At 53.5% G+C, this 21,917-nt stretch overlaps 1 protein-coding gene across 1 annotated transcript; it reads left to right on the top strand.

Moving 5' to 3' along the window:
- Window positions 1–6,385: 6,385 nt before the first annotated feature.
- Window positions 6,386–21,530, top strand: LOC141977366 (sushi, nidogen and EGF-like domain-containing protein 1). Its single transcript, XM_074938813.1, has 7 exons — window positions 6,386–6,735; window positions 7,993–8,092; window positions 8,201–8,236; window positions 16,039–16,169; window positions 17,281–17,562; window positions 18,173–18,310; window positions 21,292–21,530. Exons 2-7 carry the CDS (start codon window positions 8,056–8,058, stop codon window positions 21,466–21,468), a joined length of 801 nt encoding a protein of 266 aa, XP_074794914.1. The 5' UTR covers window positions 6,386–6,735; window positions 7,993–8,055; the 3' UTR covers window positions 21,469–21,530.
- The last annotated feature ends 387 nt before the right edge of the window (window positions 21,531–21,917 follow it).

Below are 21,917 nucleotides of genomic sequence, written 5' to 3' on the forward strand. Positions count from 1 at the left end.
GAATTCTCTGTGGTGGTGGTGAACAGGAGCTCTGGTGGTGGCCACATGGCTCTGTTGAGGACGGTTGTGGTCTCTGTCCATGGTTACACGGTCACCTTGGAAAGACTAAGGAAAAGCAAGGTTGTGGTAAGTTTAAGATTAGTCTCATTAAAGTCTCATGTGGCACCAGTGCTGTGTGTGTGTATAACTAGGACACAGTTGCTGAGTCCCCACCAGTGACAGGTGAATTTCTCTCTCATTGGCACAGGTGGACGGGATGCTCTACACTCTCCCACTGGCTACGGATGACAGGAAACTTTTAATCAACCAAGAGAGGAACAACATCATGGAAGCCAAAGGGAGACTGGACAAAGTCCTTTACAATGTCTCCTATTTTGTCCTAGTCTCCATCCCCAGCTCCTTAAAGGGACACGTGTGACCTGGCTGGTTACTTCACTGGTGAAAAGAATGATGCCTTCCTGCTCCTTAATGGGAAGAGCTCCCAGAATGAAGATGAATTCAGAAAGACGCTCTGAAAAGCGTCTCTTGGTGTGATGCAGTGAGAGGTGCCTCATCTGTGATACAGCTTCGATGGCAAGACCAAGAGCTCCTGTGGGCTGATCACAACCACCTCGGGGCCCTTCAAAAAGTGTCAGGGATCTGCCTGACTGGGTACTTCAGCCACGGTCTCCAAGACATATGTGCTGACAACGGGGTGGCACAGACCCTCTGCCAGAGCTTCCAGGCCTATGCGGCCATGTGCCAGACAGATGGAATCAAGATTGGAGCCTGGCGGACAGCCTCCTTCAGCCATAAGTTTACAGACCCATCTCCCGCCTGCTCGCTATTTGCAATTTATTACTTTGTGTCACTGTCTGCCCTCAGAGTCGGTTTCAGTGCTGATCCCAGTGCCACAGTGGGGCACAAGGGGGCACTGTGATGCTGGCATTGACCCCTACCAGACAAGATCATGTTGCCCCTTTCAGCCTAAGTGGTTTCCCAATATTTAGGGCCTAGCTGGGTTGTTTCCATTAGGATGAGAAATAGCCCATAAGAGTCAGATTTGTTCTTGTTTCTTTACAATAAATTGCACACCCTGGACACTGGAGAAACAAAGGACAGCAGCATGTAGTTCCCTTGCTCACCAATCCCCATGTCTGCATCTCCAGCAGACTTTGTGCCCAAGAAGTCCTGTCTCTCTGCTTCCTCTCAGAGTCATGCCCAGACTCCTTCTGTAGGCTTTCTGTCTCAAACTCACACAGTCTGCAGCTGATCTCTTAGCCGTTACATTTGCAACCAGGGGCGCCCATTAGTCCACAGGGATTATCTCTTGACTAGCACCATTTTCTGCAGCTGTTTTTGCTACACCAAGGAGTCTGATTGCTCCTTTTGTTGAGCCTGATGGAGGTTGCTCTGCTGAACCACTGGCTTTAACAAGGCTCTGATAGCCTTTGGAGTGAAGATGCCTTCTGCTGGCCAACGTTAGCTCCTTTCCCCTAATCCTCCAAACCCATGCTGTGGGAGAGAGTGTTATAATTAGGTTTGGAAGGATTTGATTTTTAATCTGTAAATTTTGGTAAACATTGATTTCAACGCATGCACGCACTCAACAAACACAATTCCATCAATGATCATCAAAATGTATAGCTAGGCAAAGTAAGAAAAGTCTGCTTGAGAACTTACTGAAGTCCCACCTTAATGTGCTGGTGTTAAATAATTATTCTCTGACCCAGCTCCCACAATTGTGAAAATTTAAATGGATAATCTTCTTTTAAAAAAAAAAAGCTTAAAATAAACATGGATATTATCTGTTGCAACAAAAAACAAAAATAAAATTCTGCTAAACCTAATTATAACTACATCAGGAAATAGACTTGAAGAGCTGCAGTGATTTTATCCCAGAATAATGACTCTGTTTTGGAAGTGCACTAATTATTCCAGAACCTAGGAACACTGCTACTCTTCCTTCTGGAATAGAACGTCCATACTGGGAGCTGTTCCTGAATAGCTATTGCAGAATAGCTTATTCGACAATAGCTATCCTGGTCAATTTCTTCCTGTAGACAATCCCCTAGTAAGAAAAGTGACTATACCAATGGGCCAATCAGATCCAAAATGGATTTTCCATTCATTGGGAAGTTTTGCAAAAAAATTCCCTTTTTGTTGATACATTTAAAAATGTGGGTTTTGGAAAAGCCAAATCCCCCAAAACATCCATGGAAAAAAATGAGGGGGGGGAATGAAAATGTGTTGTTCTTTAAACATTGAATGGAACATAAAATATATTTTAACCAGCCTGACCACTGACTTCCTCTTTCTCTGTCTCTTCTGCTTCCCCCTCCCCAGTTCATCTCTCTCTCTCCCCAGCTCGTGCCTGCTCTGTCAACAGCCATGACGAGCTGTGCACTAGATCCTGCAACTTCACTTGTGCCAGCTTGTCTGCCCCTGCCCAATGCACCAGGAAATGCTTTGAAGGCTGCCAGTGCAACATTGGCTTCGTGTTTGATGGAGAGGCTTGCATGTCCCCGGCTAGCTGCGGAGGCGTGCACAATGGGTGCGATATCAATGTGGGTGCTGGGTTATCAGTCTGGCCGTCTTCGCTGATGCCCTTGTAGCTGTGGGGCTCTTCCAGTTTCCCAGCAGAAGTTGGAGAGTGACTGTAGAGATGCGTGTGCAAGGTGGCCACACATAAAACCTAGAGCTCAACGCTGCCCTTATGGGCACCCATGCGGCTTTACTGGCATGTAGTTAAGTTAATCATCCACATTCCCACACGCTGTGAATAAATTGATCCACCTTGTTTGAGCAACATGGGGCTGTAACCCCAGGCTGGAGTTATAATGGAGACATGAAGCTATACCCTACCCTGCAGCTTCATCATATGGGAGGTGGGGGTGCAGGGGAATAGCTTGGAGAGACCCATCTTTCATTGAAGGAAAGAGCATCACTAAAGCATCATGGGTACACATCTATTCCCAGCTCTGTCCCAGAATAAATCCCTCAGTGCCTCATTTTCCCCCATCTGTAAAATGGGGGCAGTGGTCCTCTCTTTGAGGGGCAGTGTGGCCTGGTGAATAGACCTCAACTTCTGGGTTCATAGAGTCATAGAGTTTAAGGCCAGAAGGGACCAGGAGATCATCTTGTCTCACCTCCTGCACATCACAGGCTGCTAAACCTGACCCAGTTACATTGTACTGAGCCCAATGGCCAGGAGGACTGGCCGGACCAGCCAACGTCTAATGCCAACCGGTGAACGGAGGAGCCGCCAAGCTTACCTGTTGCCACCTACCCAGAGGGGGAGTCCGGAAGTAGCCCGGGGGCAGCCGACCCTAGTCTGGCTGCAGCACTGCCAGAGCCCATGTCAGTGTGTTGCGGCCAGGATCCCCACTGACACAGCAGCCAGTCTTCTGCCACTGCTGGGGCCCCGGGCTGGGACGCAGTGGAGCGGGTGGGCCTGCGTCCCCGCTGCCACCCACCTTGCGGGTGGCAGTCTCCCCCTCTCCCTGGTCGCTCAAAGCCAGGAGCCTGAGGTTTGCTGTTAAACTGTTTGCTCAGTCCCTGACAGAGGGCCTGGGCTTCTGACTGTTTGTTTGCAGGCCCCGCCCTGACCCAGGACTCGGGCTTATATTGTACTGCTTGCGGAGCCCTGCCTGAAGGTTTGGGCCATAGACTGAGCATTCCCCAACCCAGCAGAGAGGGTGTAGCGAGGCAGGGTGGTGCCCCACCACCCCGCAGAGAGCCGAGTCCCCTTCCACCATCCCATCAGGTGACTGTTCTCATTGTGTTCATGGAGTTCTCTGGGAATTTCCTTGCAGGCTGGGGAAGCGTGCTCTCCAGTGACTGCTCCGAGAAATGTACCGGCCACGCTGCAGGTGGGCTCGTCTGCTCTTCCAGACAGGCCCGCGTGCTCCAAGACAGGGTGAGCGGCAGCATGAAGTGGGAAGGCCAGTGCATGCTGGCCCCAGGAGCCTGGCTCACCTCTTTTGACAGCACCTCTGGGGAAGCCCTCTGCAGCAGGGCCTATGAGGTGGCTTTGCTCTGTGACAACAGTGCCCTCTCCTGGTTCAAGGTGATGGTGGAGATCAGAGAGGGCAGTGGGGATGGTCTGGAGGCTGGGAGCAATGTCTGTTTTCTGTTGTGAAAAGGAACAGGACTACCTGGGTAAGAGGGGGCTGCATTAGCACGGCCTGTGGCACAGGAAGCTGATTCACCCGAGTCTGACCTGGGCAGCTCAAACGCAGGGAATCCAGCCTCATAAACCCGCTGTAGGGGAGTCTGATGTGATTTGTGCACAGATGAATAGTGACGTAGAAGTAAAGTCTGAAATCGAGAGCAGGAGTCCTGACTCCCAGCCCCCTGCTCTAACCCATTAGATTCCACTCCCCTTCCTGAGCTGGGGACAGAACCCAGTGTGACAGGCTGCGTCGGAGAAACTCCCTCAAGACTGTCCCTCAATGTGCTGGGATACCACTGAGACCAAACCCCCCTGCCAGACAAGGCTTCCCTTCACTCCCGTCTTGCTGAGCTAGACACACCAGTCGGCTCCAGCACAGACCAAGAGGTTGGGCCATGCCGCCCTGCAGTTCACAAAAACTAAGATTCATTTAGAACAGGGCCTTCTCAGTTAACAGGGACTTTCCCAGCACCCAGTATTCCACCTTTCTGGGATCCTAAACCCCAAATAAATCCATTTTACTCTGTATAAAGCTTATACAGGGTAAACTCATAAATTGTCCACCCTCTATAACACCAATAGAGAGATGCACAGCTGTTTGCTCCCTCAGGTATTAATTACTTACTCTGGATTAATTAATAAGCAAAAGTGATTTTATTAAGTATAAAAAGTAGGATTTAAGTGGTTTCAAGTAATAACAGTCAGAACAAAGTAAGTTCCCAAGCAAAATAAAACACAACACACAAGGCTAACTTAATACACTAAGGATTGAGTTACAAATACTAACTTCTCACACTAGATGTTATCTCAGGAACAATCCTTTTCAGACCAACATTGTAGTTTATGGCCTGGGTCCAGCAATCACTCACACCCTGTAGTTATAGTCCTTTGTTCCAGTTTCTTTCAGGCATCTCTTTGGGGTGGAGAGGCTATCTTTTGAGCCAGCTGAAGACAAAACAGAGAGGCTTCCAGGGCCTTTTATATTCTCTCTTGTGGGCGGAAACCCCTTTGTTCTTCTGTGCAAAATCACAGCAACAAGATGGAGTTTGTAGCCACCTGGGCAAGTCACATGTCCATAAATGATTCAGCTTTTTGCAGGCTGATGCCATTGTTTACATGTTAGTTTGAAGGTTCCCAGGAAAGTTCAGATGTGGCTTGGTGTCTCCAAAAGTCTACTGTTAGTTAAGTACTCCCAATACTTGAATCATCCCTTCACAATATGTTGGCCAAAGCTCCCTTATGTGTTTCCTACAGCAAACACTTCAAATACAAACACAGAGCTAATGCTCATAACTTTAGATATAAAAATCATACATGCATACAAATAGGATGAATATATTTAGTAGATCATAACCTTTGCAAACATATGTTACATGGCATATCTAGCACAAAGCATATTTCAGTTATGTCATATTTACACTCATAAGCATATTTCCATAAACATATCATAGAATATTAGGGTTGGAAGAGACCTCAGGAGGTCATCTAGTCCCACCCCCTGCTCAAAGCAGGACCGATCCCCAATTAAATCATCCCAGCCAGGGCTTTGTCAAGCTGGGCCTTAAAAACCTCTAAGGATGGAGATTCCACCACCTCCCTAGGTAACCCATTCCAGTGCTTCACCACCCTCCTAGCGAAATAGTGTTTCCTAATATCCAACCTAGACCTCCCCCACTGCAACTTGAGACCATTACTCCTCGTTCTGTCATCTGCCACCACTGAAAACAGCCGAGCTCCATCCTCTTTGGAACCCCCCTTCAGGTAGTTGAAGGCTGCTATCAAATCCCCCCAACTCTTCTCTTCTGCAAACTAAATAACCGCAGTTCCCTCACCCTCTCCTCGTAAGTCATGTACCCCAGCCCCCTAATCATTTTCATTGTGCTCTGCTGGACACTCTTCAGTTTATCCACATCCCCTCTGTAGTGGGGGGACCAAAACTGGACGCAATACTCCAGGTGTGGCCTCACCAGTGCTGAATAGCGGGGAATAATCACGTCCCTCGATCTGCTGGCAATGCTCCTACTAATACAGCCCAATATACTTCTTGGCAACAAGGGCACCCTGCTGACTCATATCCAGCTTCTCTTCTACTGTAATCCCCAGGTCCTTTTCTGCAGAACTGCTGCTCAGAATGCAACGTCACACCCAGGACTTAAATGGAAATCTGGCCCTGCCTCCCCACTCTGGCTGGGACCTCAGGGAGCCTGAGAGCAGTGAGCAGGGGCAGGGCCTCGGCCAGAAGAGGCGGGTGGCAGGGGAGTCTCCCCAGGGGTCCATCTCCCTGGCCTCATGGCTGCAGGTTTATCCTTAGCTCTGATTCAGTTGCACCCTCACAGTATCACTGGGCTTCCGGGCTCCTCCCCTGGAATCTCTCATTAGGCCAAACACACATGCACACACACATACAAACACAGCAGTAACACTGGGCCGCTGGCCAAGATCACACGGGGTGGGAGGGACACATGGGAGGAGGAGGGCGCTCCTGTCTCCCAGCCCTGTCCCAGGTGAAATAAAGAGACACAGCTGTGTGGAGAGTTTCATTCAGGGCAAGTCAGAGACGCTGAACGGATCGGACCCAGCCGGTGAGTGCTTTGTATTTCAGTAGCATCTGTGAGAGATCAGGGCAAAATTGTACCAGCCATTGCCCAGACCCCAACCAAGATCAGAGCCCCCATTGTGCCCTCTGCTACCCAGACCCTGACCGAGATCAGGGTCCCCCTTGGGCCAGGTGCTGCACAGACCCTGGCTGAGATCAGGGCCCCCCTTGTGCCAGGCGCTGCACAGACCCCGACCATAATCAAGGCCCCTGTTGTGCCAGGCGCTGCACAGACACGAAGTAAGAGACAGTCAACACCCTGAAAAGCTCCTAATCGACACAGGGAAGACTATTACTTCTCATACAGGGAAACTGAGGCACAAGAGGCTAAGTGACATGGGCACGGTCACACAGGGAGTTGGTGGGACCACTGGGATTAGAACGCAGCTCTCCAGAGTTCAAATTAAGCACCTTGACCGTGAGGCTCGGCGAGGTCTGAGAGATAGAAACGAGGAACAGCCACGTGTGCACTCACCCACAAACGCTCGCCCACCTGGGTTTCTGGGCACCACCTCATAAATGGTATTAGTTATGAGCATTCCCATAGAAAGAGGCTTGCAATGATTAAAGCAAAGTGGGCTGGGAGTCAGGACTCCTGGGTTCAATCCCCAGCTCTGGGAGGGGAGTGGGGTCCAGTGATTTAGAGCAGGAGGGGCTGGGGTCAGGACTCCTGGATTCTCTCCCTAGGTCTTGGACAGGAATGGGGCCTAGTGGACTGGAGCAGGGGGGTTGGGATTCAGAGGTGTTATTTCCTTACGCTCGTCTTTGTGCTGTGCTGTGGACACTGCCAGTCAGCTGTGGTGAGAAATGAAGTGACTAATATTTACAGAAGGTGGCTTATATGCCATATGGATGGGGTGGGGTGATTGACAGATGGATGGGTGTGGCGGGGGATAAGGTTACCATCGTGTAGGTAGGGAAAAATGGGACAAAATCCAGGACAGTCCTGAGCCCGGAAAGCTGGCCATCTGGCAGTATCTGCTGATCATCCTTATAAACTTCCCGGGACAGCCACAGCAAAAAAGGGATGATCCTGGGAAATCCTGGACAGGTGACAACCCTCGTGCAGTGGGAGAGAGAGAGAGATGGCTGTGTATAGGGATAGACAGATTAGATAGACGTTGTACAGACATAGACAGTGGGGTGCGTATGGGGGCGGGGGGGAGAGGTCACTAGATCCTGTTGATTCACTGGCTAACTACCCTAACTTCCCTAACCCTAACTCCCTCTCCTGGCCCCGCAGTCTGGCTGCTGTTACACTTGCCCATCCCGACCCAGCGGCTGCCCGTCGAAGGGACCGGCTGAGATGAAAACCCCCCTCACTTTCCTGCTGCTGCTGCTGGGTGAGTTGAGCCCAGGCCCACCGCTGGGTCTGGAGCCCATCAGGCATGGGGGGCTGGTGTCAGTGTGTCCTGCCCCGGGGCTGACAGTCTGTTCCCTCCCCTCTCTAGGGTTGGTGCAGCCTGCCCCTGTGGTGATGGCAGAAGGTAAGAACGGCTCGGAATGGGGGGGACCCATATTAGGGGTGAGGTTGGGACCAGGGTGGGAGGTGGAGCCTGTATTAGGAATGGGGGTGGAGAATCGGAGTAGGGGCTGTGTTAGTGGTGGGAAATCAGGGTGGGGGGCTGTATTACGGGTGATGTGGGGATCGGGGTAGGGGCCTGTATTAAAGGTGTGGGTGGAGAATCAGGGTAGGAATCGAGTCGGGGACTATGTTAGGGATGGGGAGAGAGGGGTGAGGATCAGGATAGCGGCCTGTATTAGGGGTGGCGGTGGAGAATCAGAGTGGAGGGCCTGTATTAGGGGTGGGGTGGAAAATCGGGGTGGGGGGCCTCTATTAGGGTGGGGTGGAGAATCAGGGTAGGGCTATGTTAGGGATGGGGAGGGAGGGGTGTGGATCAGGGTAGGGACCTGTATGAGGGGTGGGGGTGGAGAATCAGGGTGGTGGGATTGGGGTAGGGGCGGGGATTGGGGTAGGAGCTGGTATGGGGGGGTAGAATCAGGGTGGGGGTCTGTGTTAGGGGTAGGGATTAGGGTAGGGGCCTGTATTAGAGATGGGGGGAGAATTGGGGGGAGAATCAGGTGGGGGGCTATGTTAGGGATGGGGAGGATCAGGGTGAGGATAGGGCTAGGGGCCTGTATTAGCGGTGGGTGGAGGATTGGGGTGGGAATCGGGTGGAGGGCTACGTTAGGGATGGGAAGGTTCAGGGTGAAGATTGGGGAGGGGCCTGTATTAGGAAAGGGTGGAGAAGCTGGGTGGGGTTCAAGTCGGGGGTCATGTTAGGGTTGGGGCGGGGGGGAGGCTGCCAGGTGTCCGGTTTTTGACCAGAACACCCAGTCAAAAAGGGACCCTGGCGGCTCCAGTCAGCACCACTAACCAGGCCATTAAAAGTCCAGTCGGCCGCGCAGTGGGGCTAAGGCAGGCTCCCTGCCTGCTCTGGCTCTTCGCAGCTCCCCGGAAGCAGCCAGCATGTCCGGCCCCTAGGTGCAGAGGCGATCAGGAAAGTTCCACATGCTGCCCCCAGCTCTGGCTCCGCAGCTCCCATTGGCTGTGAACTGTGGCCAATGGGAGCTGTGGGGGCGGTGTCTGCGGGCACAGGCAGTGCACACCGCACAGAGCCGCCTGGCCACGCCTACGCCTAGGAGCCGGACATGCAGGCTGCTTCTGGGAGCAGCTCGGAGCCATGGCAGGCAGGGAGCCTGTCTTAGCCCTGCTGCATCACTGACCAGGAGCCGCCTGGCCGGAGCCCTCACCCCAAACCAGCTCTTGCATCCCAACCCCCTGCCCCAGGTCAGAGCCCACTCCCACACCCAAACGCCCTTCCAGAGCTGCACCTACACACCCACCCACACCCTGAGCCTCCTACCCAAGCCCAGAGCCCCTTCCTGCACCCCAAACCCCTCATACTCATCCTGACCCCAGAGCCCTCACCTCCTCCCACACCCCAACCCTCTGCCCCAGCCCAGAACCCCACCCTGAACCCCTCATTTCTGGCCCCAGCCTGGAGCCTGCATCCCCAGCTGGAGCCCTCACCCCTCGCACCCCACTGTGCTACCAACCGGGAGCCACCTGAGGTAAGCACTACCTGGCTGGATCCCGCACCCCAACCCCCTGCCCCAGCCCGGTGAAAATGAATGAGGATGGGGGAGAGCAAGTGACGGAGGGAGGGGGGACAGAGTGAGTGGGGGTGGGGCCTCAGAGAAGGGGCAGGGTGGGGGGTGGGGCAAGGGTGTTGGATTTTGGGCAATTAGAAAGTTGGCAACCCTAGGTGAGAATCAAGGTAGGGGGCTGTAGTAGGGGTGGGGTGGAGAATCGGGATAGGGGGATGTGTTAGGGGTGGGAAATCACGGTGGGGTGGGGATCAGGGTAGGGGCCTGTATTAGAGGTGGGGGTGGAAAATGAGAGTGGGGCTTGTGTTGGTGTGGGGATTGGGGTAGAGGTGTTATACCAATAAAATAAAAACCAGCAGGATCTTATTAAAGAGGAAAAGGCAAAATACCACATTTATTGTGAATACAGAAAGAATCATAGTAAGCAGTTAGTTATAGCTATAACATTCCATTCAATCTCACATTTATTCACACATTCATTCATTCATACACACACATACACACACACACACACAGGTTCTGCAAGGTTGTTATCATAGTTACCAGCCTTAGAGTTGCTCATGCCAAGCCACTGGCCAGGTGGCCTGGACATGAGGAGGGAGCAGGGCCTTGTCAGATGCTCATCTGATGCTCCTGGAAGTTGGTTTGCAGAATCAGACCCCCAAAGTTCTCACTTTCTAGAGTCTATTTTTATAGGAATTTATTCCTAGGCCAGTCTGTGGGAATTGCTTCATCATGCTGTTGCTGAATCAATCAGCAGATGGCACATTCCTGAAGGCGCCGTGCTGCCAGACGTTATCTTGTGCTTTGGTTCTCCCATTCTTGAGGCTGTTGGGTGGATTCCAGTCTGCCCTCCGGGGGTCCTCTGGTTATTTCCACTTGACGCCTTCTTCAGCCGATGGACACTGGATTCTTAGGCTGGCACCTCCCTGGTCATTCAGTTATTATCCACACCAAGCATCCATCCACATACATCTTCTATCTCTATTTTAATCACAATTGTTAATACAACAAAAGGGTGGGGAGTCTCTGGCTGCTGTTTCTATTGTTACAAAGTATTGCTTTGAGTCTCTCTCTGTGTGAGTAGTTGTTGTTACAAAGAATTGCTTTGAGAACAGACTCTATAATCGTCAGTGTCACTTTCTATGTAGCCTATTCAAGAGAAGGTACTGTGAGGCAATTTGAGTTTGTGATTCCAATTCATGCCACATACACGATCCTAGTGATGTATCTTTACTACAAGGTTCTGGGGCAACAGGCAAGGTGAGGCACACCCACTTTTGAGGAGTCCATTCGGTACAACCTCTAGTGTCCAATAGCTTCCCTCCCTCCCCAGCTCACTGGCTTGAGGTCCAGGGTAGCCAGAAGGATCCCAGGTGTAATATGGGGAGTGGGTTAACCTTCAAGACCTTTGCCTCCAGGGACTGTTGGTGTGCAATTTTGACAACAATTTCTCCCATTAACAAATCTGGTTTTACAATACTGGAAATGTATTGCATCCATTCATATTGATAAGTGTCAAACAATGATCTCTTTCTTTGTTTTAACAAATGCATCAAACCCTTAATATTTCCCAGTATGACCCAGAACATTTCATGTTCCAAAGTAGCTAGGGCAAGTATCTGCATTTCAGTGCATCCCAGAGCTATGGCTGCATAGTTTCCTATTTCTAATTTTTTTTTCTTATTCATAAGCCATGTGGTAGTATTAAGCCATTTCCAAAGATTCCAGCAGGCTTTTAGGTTACCCAGACCAATTTGGACCAAGTCTACATTGGCATGTACTTGTTTTTGTATCAGGGTGTCCTGTAGCTGGGACAGAGAGCTTAATTTATTTTTAAGTTCCTGCAGGTCTGCAGTATTTTTTTTTAACACACAACAGTGCTAGCAACAAGACAAAACACAAGACAAAACATAGAACACAAAACACAATTTCTATTGTGACAGTAGATTCATGGTATTGGGTTGGTCTTCAGCTGGCATCAGCTTTTCCTGATTTTCTGAAAGACAAAAATACATGTTTCTACCCCTTTTTGGGGGGGCAGATTATTGCTTAAAATATTTCTTTTACAAATACCCTTGCTGATTACAGCCAAACAGAGGAATTACCCCCATATTTTCCTGTTTTTTGTTCTATAGGCAGGCCAGGTTTCAATAGCATCTATCTTGTAAGGGTTATGGGGAAATTATCCCACTGTTTAGTCATTAAATCCCTGAGGTGGGGTACCTCAGTTTCCCTTCTTATACAGCAGACCAAGTTTATAATGTTTTTCCTGCTGTGTTAAGCTTTAAGTTTATTTACAGGTAATAGCTGAGAAGCATCATTACCATATGACCTTAAAGGATTTTTCCAAAAATTATACACACGATACAGTGTTACAGGGGTACTTATTATCATTAAATTTATTAAAATTCTCTTGTTACCCCATGCCTTTTATTTAGACAATTTGTTTGCTGACCCGGTGTGTCCTTTATCTGCAGCTCCTTTGTGCTGCTAGTTCTTTCCTTCCTTTATCATTTAGGTCATTTGCATTTTCACAGACGCTTCCTGCTTTTGGATTTAAAGCCATCAGCAGCTCAGAGACTCGATCTTAAAAGGGACACAATCAACTTTCACCAGAGTTTTGATCACTTTTTAAACTTCTGCTTCCAAAACACACAGCAATCTGAAAAAGAAATCCCAACCTATCGTGGCTCCCTTTGGAGCCCGAATAGCATTTTAATTAAGTAGCATGGTATGTTTGCATTTCTTTTGTCCCTTCTACAATATACCCTGCACATGTTCTGGGGCAAATGCACATTCCTTCCACAGTTTAACTCATATAACATTATCCAGATCCATTTTTACATAAGGTGTCACTATTTCTTTTTTTTTTTTTTTTTTTTTTGCTTACAGAGTTTTCATGTACCTTTATCAAAGTGACAGTCTGATTACTCAGAGCCATTTTAAGACTCAGTGTTTCTAACATTGCTTCTTTTTGTTTTGTGCACCTCACCCCTGCTGTTGCTTCAGAGGGGCACTGTCTTTTTTTTAATGTTTTTTTCCCTACAACTCTCATCTGCTATTTTGTTACAAAAAACAAACAAACAAAAATCAAACAAACAAAAAGAATCCAGAATTTTTTTTTCTATTCTCCTGATTTTGACGTCCTTGCTGAAGCCACAACTTAAAAACATTTTAAATTTTGTAAAGCATTGAGTTACCTTTTAAGGGTTAAATGCCAAAATCCCAAAGCCAAACAACACTAATTACCTGTGACTAGCAAAAGGGTCTGTCAGTTTTGCAACTTTGAATTAAAGAGTCAAATGGATTTTTAGTGGCATTATTTAAAACAAAAACAAAACCAACTGGCCCTTAGAACTTTACATATTTACATACACATTTTCTTTTCCTTAACATCCCTTCCACACTGCTCAGTTTTTTACATCTTACATTCCCTTTATACATTTGAGGCAGTTAAGTTCCAATAGAACCCTCTTATGTTCTTTTAGCAAATTTGACTAAATTGTCCAGTCAAATGATTTTAATCAGATAGTTTATTTTTGCCTGGCTAATTTACAGACATTCCTTTGGAAAAGGGACCATTTTTCCTTCAGAATGGCTGCAAAGAAACCAAGAATGCTCTTTCTCTAACACTTTTCCTTTTTAACATTTTCACAAAGTTTAGTTGCTTAATTCCCCCCAGCCTCTGCAGAGTTAACTTTCTTACTCTCTTTTCTCTTTGTCATTATGCCTGGCGGTGCCCTACATAGGACCTTCTCCTCCTTTACCTGCGTCCCTCCAGCCTCTGCAGAGTTAACTTTTTCACTCTTTTTGTATTCTTTCACTATTTTCAGCTGGCTTTGGGTATTTGTAGCCAGCACCTTCCAATTGTCTGTTCCCTTTTCCATTTGTGCCTTTTCCTCTTTACATGAAGACAAGCAGAGGGAAGAATCCTTACATGCCTCCCACAACAACCAAATTGCTGCTGCATCTCTTTTGGCAGCACTAGAAGGTTTGTCTATGAGGATATACTGAGCCCATCTATCCTCTAGGTCCGAAATAGCGCAGACATCAGCTAGGGCTTGTTTAGTCCAAGGACTGTGCCCAAATTTTTGAAGGATTTGTTTAAAAGGTGTAATTTCTTTAACAAAAGGTGAGGTTGGAGTTCCTTCTGACTCCATTCCTCCCTCTGGTACTGGCTTACCCTGTTTTCTTTTAAACATTTTAACATGGCTATTTCAATCTCTTTGTCACTCCTGGTATTACTTAGCAAGTGACACTGCCTAGATTCTGAAATCATAGCTTAATCTATGCGTTTTTCCCCTGCTACCTTCCCGGAGGCCTGCAGGTCTAGTTTAATCTGTTTTCCCTGCTACCTTCTCGGAGGCCAGCAGGTCCCCTGCTACCTTCCCGGAGGTCAGCAGGTCCGGTTAACTTATTTCTCCCTGCTACCTTCTCGGAGGCCAGCAGGTCCGGTTAACCTGTTCTTCCCTGCTACATTCTCGGAGGCCAGCAGGTCTGGTTTAATCTGTTTTCCCTGCTACCTTCTCAGAGGCCAGCAGGTCCCCTGCTACCTTCCTGGAGGCCAGCAGGTCTGATTAACCTAATAGAAATGCCTAGCTCAATAGAGCTGGCGGTGTGCACACCAATATTTACAATAACTGAGGTTTTTTACCAATATTCCCCCTTTCGCAATTATCCACCAAAATGTTGTACCAATAAAATAAAAACCAGCAGGATCTTATTAAAGAGGAAAAGGCAAAATACTACATTTATTGTGAATACAGAAAGAATCATAGTAAGCAGTTAGTTATAGTTATAACATTCCATTCAATCTCATATTTATTCACACATTCATTCATACACACACACACACAGAGAGAGAGAGAGAGAGGTTCTGCAAGGTTGTTATCATAGTTACCAGCCTTAGAGTTGCTCATGCCAAGCCACTGGCCAGGTGGCCTGGACATGAGAAGGGAGCAGGGCCTTGTCAGATCCTCATCTGATACTCCTGGAAGTTGGTTTGCAGAATCAGACCCCCAAAATTCTCACTTTCTAGAGTCTATTTTTATAGGAATTTATTCCTAGGCCAGTCTGTGGCAATTGCTTCATCATGCTGTTGCTGAATCAATCAGTAGATGGCACATTCCTGAAGGCGCCGTGCTGCCAGACGTTATCTTATTCTTTGGTTCTCCCATTCTTGAGGCTGTTGGGTGGATTCCAGTCTGCCCTCCGGGGGTCCTCTGTTATTTCCACTTGACGCCTTCTTCAGCTGATGGACACTGGATTCTTAGGCTGGCACCTCCCTGATCATTCAGTTATTATCCACACCAAGCATCCATCCACATACATCCTCTATCTCTATTTTAATCACAATTGTTAATACAACAAAAGGGTGGGGAGTCTCTGGCTGCTGTTTCTATTGTTACAAAGTATTGCTTTGAGTCTCTCTCTCTGTGTGAGCAGTTGTTGTTACAAAGAATTGCTTTGAGGACAGACTCTGTCTTAGAATGTACTAACACAATTAGCAGCTTGCAAGTTTCACACGCAGAGGGAGAGAAACAGTACCAAAAACGAAGAGACCTCTTAATTAGTAATACCCTGGAATTTAAACTATGGGGAATCAAACTCATTTGTGATTTTAATACAGAACTTCTTTAATATGGTCCAACAGAGGCCTGTATCAGGGTTGGGGTGGAGAATCGGGATGGAGGGCTGTGTTAGGAGCAGGGATTTGGGTAGGGTCCTGTATTAGGGGTGGGTGGAGAATTGGGGTGGTGCTATGTTAGGGGTGAGGGGAGGTGGGAGGATCAGGGTAGGGGCCCGTATTAGTGGTGGATGGAGAATCAGGGTGGGGATCGGGTTGAGGTCTATGTTAGGGATGGGGTGAGGGGGGAAGATCAGGGTAGGGGCCTGTATTAGAGGTGGTTGGAGAATCGGGGTGGAGGGCTATGTTATGGATGGGGAGGATCAGGGTGAAGATGGGGGGGATTTGGTTTGTTTCAGCATGGCTCTGGAATACAAAGGCCAACGGAGAGCCCTCCCATAGCAGCTCCTGACACCATGCGGGGGCACTGCTGATCCCAAAGGGCATCAGGCTGGGGATGAGGTGAGAGGTGGCTCTCCGGGGGCCAATGGAACCCAACAGGGGAGGAGGTGCTCCAGGCTCTCACAAGGCATGTTCTCCCCGCCCCAGACTCCCTGCTGTATCCCTATGGACCTGCCCAGGGCGACCGGCAGAACCCCAAAGCTGACGATGGGTCATCACCGGAGATCCCCATCTCCATGACCTTCACCTTCTATGGCAAGGAGCACCGTTCCCTCTATGTATGTATAGCAGGGCCGATCCCACCGCCAACCCCAAGGCACACGGCTCACAGGCAGGCAGCAGTAGGGTGCCACAGAGAGCTATCTATCTATCCATGCTGTTACCCACACAAAATTCTCTGTCACACGCACACTCTAGGGCACCCACTCTTACCCTGTTCCTAGGGCTCAGCCGTAACCCTGTCAATGTAAGTACCCACCAGTAACCAATTCCTAGGGCTCAGGGCATAATTTTCTGCCTTATCTATCTATCTATCTATCTATCTCCATAGACACGGTCTGTCTATTTATCTATTGTACCAACAGTATTTAGACAGACAGCCATAAGTACCTCGCTCTGCTCAGTTTCTCCGGAGAAGCCCAAGAGGGGATTTGATCCCGGTCTATCAGCGCCTCCCTGGGGAGGAGATTGCTCAGTGCAGAGAGCTCCTGAACCCAGCAGACCCGAGCACAGTGAGAGCCGATGGCTGGGAGATGAAGCTGGACAAATCCAGGCTGGAAACGAGGGGTGACTTTGCCCTAGGGAGGGAGGGCAGCCAACCCTTGGCATGACTGCCCCAGTGACAGGGCGGGGTCTCCATCTTTCAGAGTCTTTCCATGGAGATGGGGCATCTGAAAGCTGTGCTCTAGCTCAACCACAGGGCTGGGCTGGAGGCTGGGATCCCCAGGGGAGGTTCTGAGACCGAGGTTAGGCAGGAGAGCAGAGCAGGTGGGCAGGATGGACCCACCTGGCTTTAGACTCAGTGGATGTCTGTGTCTGTGTCCCCATCACCAGCTGAGGTGCCTCACATCGCTCTGGGCATTGGGGGTGTGGGCAAGCCTCAGCAGGGGGCACCATGTTGTGAGGAATGGAAGAGGGGACTCAGTAGGGGGCACTGTGCTGCGAGGAGCAGGACAGGGGACTCAGTAGGGGGCGCTGTGCTGTGGGGAGCAGGACAGGGGACTCAGTAGGGGGCGCTGTGCTGCGGGGAGCAGGACGGGGACTCGGTAGGGGGCGCTGTGCTGCACGGATAGGGGTGGGGGCTCAGTGGGGGGTGCTGTGCTGCAAGGAGGGTGTTAGCCATGCTCTGCTGTGTTCCTACATCCCCCACTCTGCTCCCCACCCCCACAGGTGAACAACAATGGCGTGGTGTCCTTCGGCGTGGCCGTCTCCCAGTACACCCCCGACCCCTTCCCCTTGGCTGATGGCCGCCCCTTTGTGGCTCCCTACTGGGGTGATGTGAACAACAATCTGCGTGGGAACGTCTATTACCGGGAGACCCAGGACCCCGAGCTGCTGCACCGCCTCACCGGAGACATCAACCAGTACTTCCCGGCGATCCCCTTCACTGCCACGTGGGCCTTCGTGGCCACCTGGGACCGTGTGGCCTACTACGGCTCCACCTCCCAGAAGGTAGGTGGCGCCTCACTCCCCAAGGCCCCCGCCAAGCCCCTAGGGGCAGGGGAGAGACAGGGAGGGAGACTGGCTAGCTGGGCTGCTGGATCCAGACAGGACCCTGCGGTTCCTGCTGCTGTGACGCTCTCACGCTGCATGGCCCATGTTCGCCACTAGGGGGCTCTCCGGGGGGACTGGCTAGCAGGGTTGCGGGACCTGTGGGTCCCGCAGCTGTTTAACTCCTATGGTCACCACTAGGGGTCTCCCCATAGATTCATAGATACGAAGGTCAGAAGGGACCATTATGATCCTCTGGTCCGACCTCCTGCACAGCGCAGGCCACAGAATCTCACCCACCCACTCCTGCAAAAAACCTCTCACCTGTGTGTGAGCTACTGAAGTCCTCAAATCCTGGTTTAAAGACTTCAAGGAGCAGCGAATCCTCCACCTACTGACCAGCTGGTTTCATTGGCGCCCATACGTAGCACAGCAGGGGTGGAGTCCCCCATGGGGAGGCCAGGGCCAGCCTCCCCCAGGCACCTGGCCTTGTCCTCCCACAGTCCCCGCGCAGGATTCCCCTCCCACCTCCCAGACTGATTCACCCAGGTCCCTTCCCGCTCTGCTGCAGGTGAACACATTCCAGGCCGTGCTGGCAAACAACGGCAAAGTCACCTTCATCATGCTGAACTATGGCACAATCCAGTGGACCACGGGCACAGCGAGTGGCGGAGACGCCAACACCGGCCTAGGGGGCACTCCCGCCCAGGTAAGTCCCCTTATACAGCACACACAGGAATATGGCACGAAGTGGCAGCATGAGCCAGGACAGGGGCTCACTAGGGGGTGCTGTGCTGCAGGGAGAGGGGTGCAGGCTCAGTAGGGGGCGCTGTGCTGCAGGGAGAGGGGTGCAGGCTCAGTAGGGGGCGTTGTGCTGCAGGGAACGGGGCAGGGGCTCTGTAGGGGGCGCTGTGCTGCAGGGAGAGGGGTACGGGCTCAATAGGGAGCGCTGTGCGGCAGGGAAAGGGGCAGGGGCTCAGTAGGGGGCGCTGTGCTGCAGGGAGAGGGGTGCAGGCTCAGTAGGGGGTGCTGTGCTGCAGGGAGCGGGACGGGGGCTCAGTAGGGGCGCTGTGCTGCAAGGAACGGAGCAGGGGCTCAGCAAGGGGCGCTGTGCTGCAGGGCGCAGGGCGGGGGCTCGGTAGGGGGCGCTGGGATGCAGGGAACGGGGCCAGGGCTCAGTAGGGGGCGCTGTGCTGCAAGGAACAGGGCCGGGGCTCTGCAGGGGGCGCTGTGCTGCAGGGAGCGGGGCGGGGGCTCAGTAGGGGGCGCTGTGCTGCAGGGAGCGGGGTGCGGGCTCAGTTGGGGGCGCCGTGCTGCAGGAAACAGGGCCGGAGCTCAGCAGGGGGCGCTGTGGTGCAGGGAGCGGGGTGCGGGCTCAGTTGGGGGCGCTGTGCTGCAGGAAACAGGGCCGGAGCTCAGCAGGGGGCGCTGTGGTGCAGGGAGCGGGGCGGGGGCTCAGCAGGGGGCGCTGTGGTGCAGGGAACGGGATGGGGGCTCAGTAGAGGGCGCTGTGGTGCACAGAGAGGGGTGTGGGCTCAGTAGGGGGCGCCGTGCTGCAGGGAACGGGGCGGGGCCTCAGTAGGGGGCGCTGGGCTGCAGGGAGCGGGGCGGGCGCTCAGTGGGGGCGCTGGGCTGCAGGGAGCGGGATGCGGGCTCAGCAGGGGGCGCTGTGCTGCAGGGAACCAGGTGGGGGCTCAGCAGGGGGCGCTGTGGTGCAGGGAACGGGGCAGGGGCTCAGTAGGGGGCGCTGGGCTGCAGGGAGAGGGGCGGGGGCTCAGTAGGGGGTGCTGCGCTGCAGGGAGAGGGGCAGGGGCTCAGTAGGAGGCGCTGGGCTGCAGGGAGAGGGGCGGGGGCTCAGTAGGAGGCGCTGGGCTGCAGGGAGAGGGGCCGGGGCTCAGCAGGGGGCGCTGGGCTGCAGGGAGCGGGGCGGGGGCTCATTAGGGGGCGCTGGGCTGCAGGAAGAGGGGCGGGGGCTCAGTAGGGGGCGCTGTGGTGCAGGGAATGGGACGGGGGCTCAGCAGGGGGCGCTGTGCTGCAGGGAGCAGGGCAGGGGCTCAGTAGGGGGCGCCGTGCTGCAGGGAACTGGGCCAGGGCTCAGTAGGGGGTGCCGTGCTGCAGGGAGAGGGGCGGGAGCTCAGCAGGGGGCGCTGTGCTGCAGGGAACGGAGCGGGGGCTCAGCAGGGGGCGCTGTGCTGCAGGGTGCAGGACGGGGGCTCAGTAGGGGGCGCTGGGCTTCAGGGCACGGGGTTGGGGCTCAGTAGGGGGCACTGTGCTGCAGGGAACGGGATGGGGGCTCAGTAGGGGGCGCTGTGCTGCAGGGAGAGGGGTGCGGGCTCAGTAGGGGGCGCCGTGCTGCAGGGAACATGGCGGGGGCTCAGTAGGGGGCGCTGTGCTGCAGGGAACGGGGCCGGGGCTCAGTAGGGGGCGCTGTGGTGCAGGGAACGGGGTCGGGGCTCAGTAGGGGGCGCCGTGCTGCAGGGAACGGGGCGGGAGCTCAGTCGGGGGTGCCGTGGTGCAGGGAACGGGGCCGGGGCTCAGTAGGGGGCGCTGTGCTGCAGGGAACAGGGCCGGGGCTCTGCAGGGGGCGCTGTGGTGCAGGGAACGGGACGGGGGCTCAGTAGAGGGCGCTGTGCTGCAGGGAGCAGGGCAGGGGCTCAGTAGGGGGCGCGGTGGTGCAGGGAACGGGGCCGGGGCTCAGTAGGGGGCGCCGTGCTGCAGAGAGCGGGACGGGGGCTCAGTAGGGGGTGCTGTGCTGCAGGGAACAGGGCCGGTGCTCAGTAGGGGGCGCCATGGTGCAGGGAACGGGGCCGGAGCTCAGTAGGGGGCGCGGTGGTGCAGGGAATGGTGCCGGGGCTCAGTAGGGGGCGCCGTGCTGCAGAGAGCGGGACGGGGGCTCAGCAGGGGGCGCTGTGCTGCAGGGAACAGGGCCGGGGCTCAGTAGGGGGCGCTGTGCTGCAGGGAGAGGGGTGTGAGCTCAGTGAGGGGCGCTGTGCTGCAGGGAACGGGGTGCGGGCTCAGCAGGGGGCGCTGTGCTACAGGGAACGGGGCGGGGGCTCAGCAGGGGGCGCTGTGCTGCAGGGAGCGGGGCAGGGGCTCAGTAGGGGGCGCTGTGGTGCAGGGAGCAGAGCGGGGTCTCAGTAGGGGGCGCTGGCCTGCAGGGAGAGAGGCGGGGGCTCAGTAGGGGGTGCTGTGCTGCAGGGAACGGAGCGGGGGCTCAGCAGGGTGCTGCGCAGGGGCTCAGCAGGGGGCGCTGTGCTGCAGGGAGCGGGGCGGGGGCTCAGTAGGGGGCTCTGGGCTGCAGGGAGAGGGGCCAGGGCTCAGCAGGGTGCTGCGCAGGGGCTCAGCAGGGGGCGCTTTTCTGCAGGGAGAGTGGCCGGGGCTCAGTCGGGGGCGGCTGTGCTGCAGGGAGCGGGGCGGGGGCTCAGTAGGGGGCTCTGGGCTGCAGGGAGAGTGGCCGGGGCTCAGCAGGGGGTGCTGTGGTGCAGGGAACGGGGCCGGGACTCAGCAGGGGGCGCTGTGCTGCAGGGTGCAGGGCAGGGGCTCAGCAGGGGGCGCTGGGCTGCAGGGAGTGGGGCGGGGGCTCAGTAGGGGGCTCACTCCCCTCATTGTCAGTGCTGTCCCAATACCCAGCATGGCAGTCGGGGGTGCTGCGACGGGCTGTTGCATTAACATTTACTCCCCATGTCTCAGGCTGGCTTCAACAGCGGCGATGACAAAAACTTCTACAACATCCCGGGCTCCCGCACCGCCGCCATCCTCCGCATTGGGCAGACGAGCAACGTCGGGGTTCCGGGCCGCTGGGTCTTCCAGGTGGATGATTTCAAGGTGACGGGGGTCCCCACCGAGAGCAGCGACTGTTCGCTGTAAGTGGCACCAGCTCTAGAGTCACACGCCCAGGTTGCAAACCTCAGATCTCTGCCCCCCAGCCCTGCCTCAGCCCCCTTTCCAGGCACATCCCCGCTGGGGCACTGCAGCCAGTCTCCCTCCTCACGCCAACCCTGTGTCCTTTGTCCAGATGAATCCAGGCCTGGCTCAGAGGGGCCCTGCTGGACGCTGGCCGACCTGTCCCAGCTGCTGGAAGGATCCAGGATGCTGCCCCGACTGGCAGGGCGCCCCCTGTAGCAATAAAGCATCATCTGTGAACTGTGGCTTGGGATGTCTGTCACCTGCGGGATGGGGGACGCCTGGGGAAGGGAGAGAGAGAGAGAGAGAGAGAGAGAGAGAGAGAGAGAGAGAGTGTGTGTGTGTGTGTGTGTGTGTGTGTGTGTGTGCGCACTGCCTCCTAGTGGAAAGAATTAAACCTGCTCAGTATCCAG

The sequence above is a fragment of the Natator depressus genome, chromosome 24 (assembly GCF_965152275.1).
Source record: "Natator depressus isolate rNatDep1 chromosome 24, rNatDep2.hap1, whole genome shotgun sequence".
In the NCBI taxonomy this organism is placed as follows: domain Eukaryota; kingdom Metazoa; phylum Chordata; order Testudines; family Cheloniidae; genus Natator; species Natator depressus.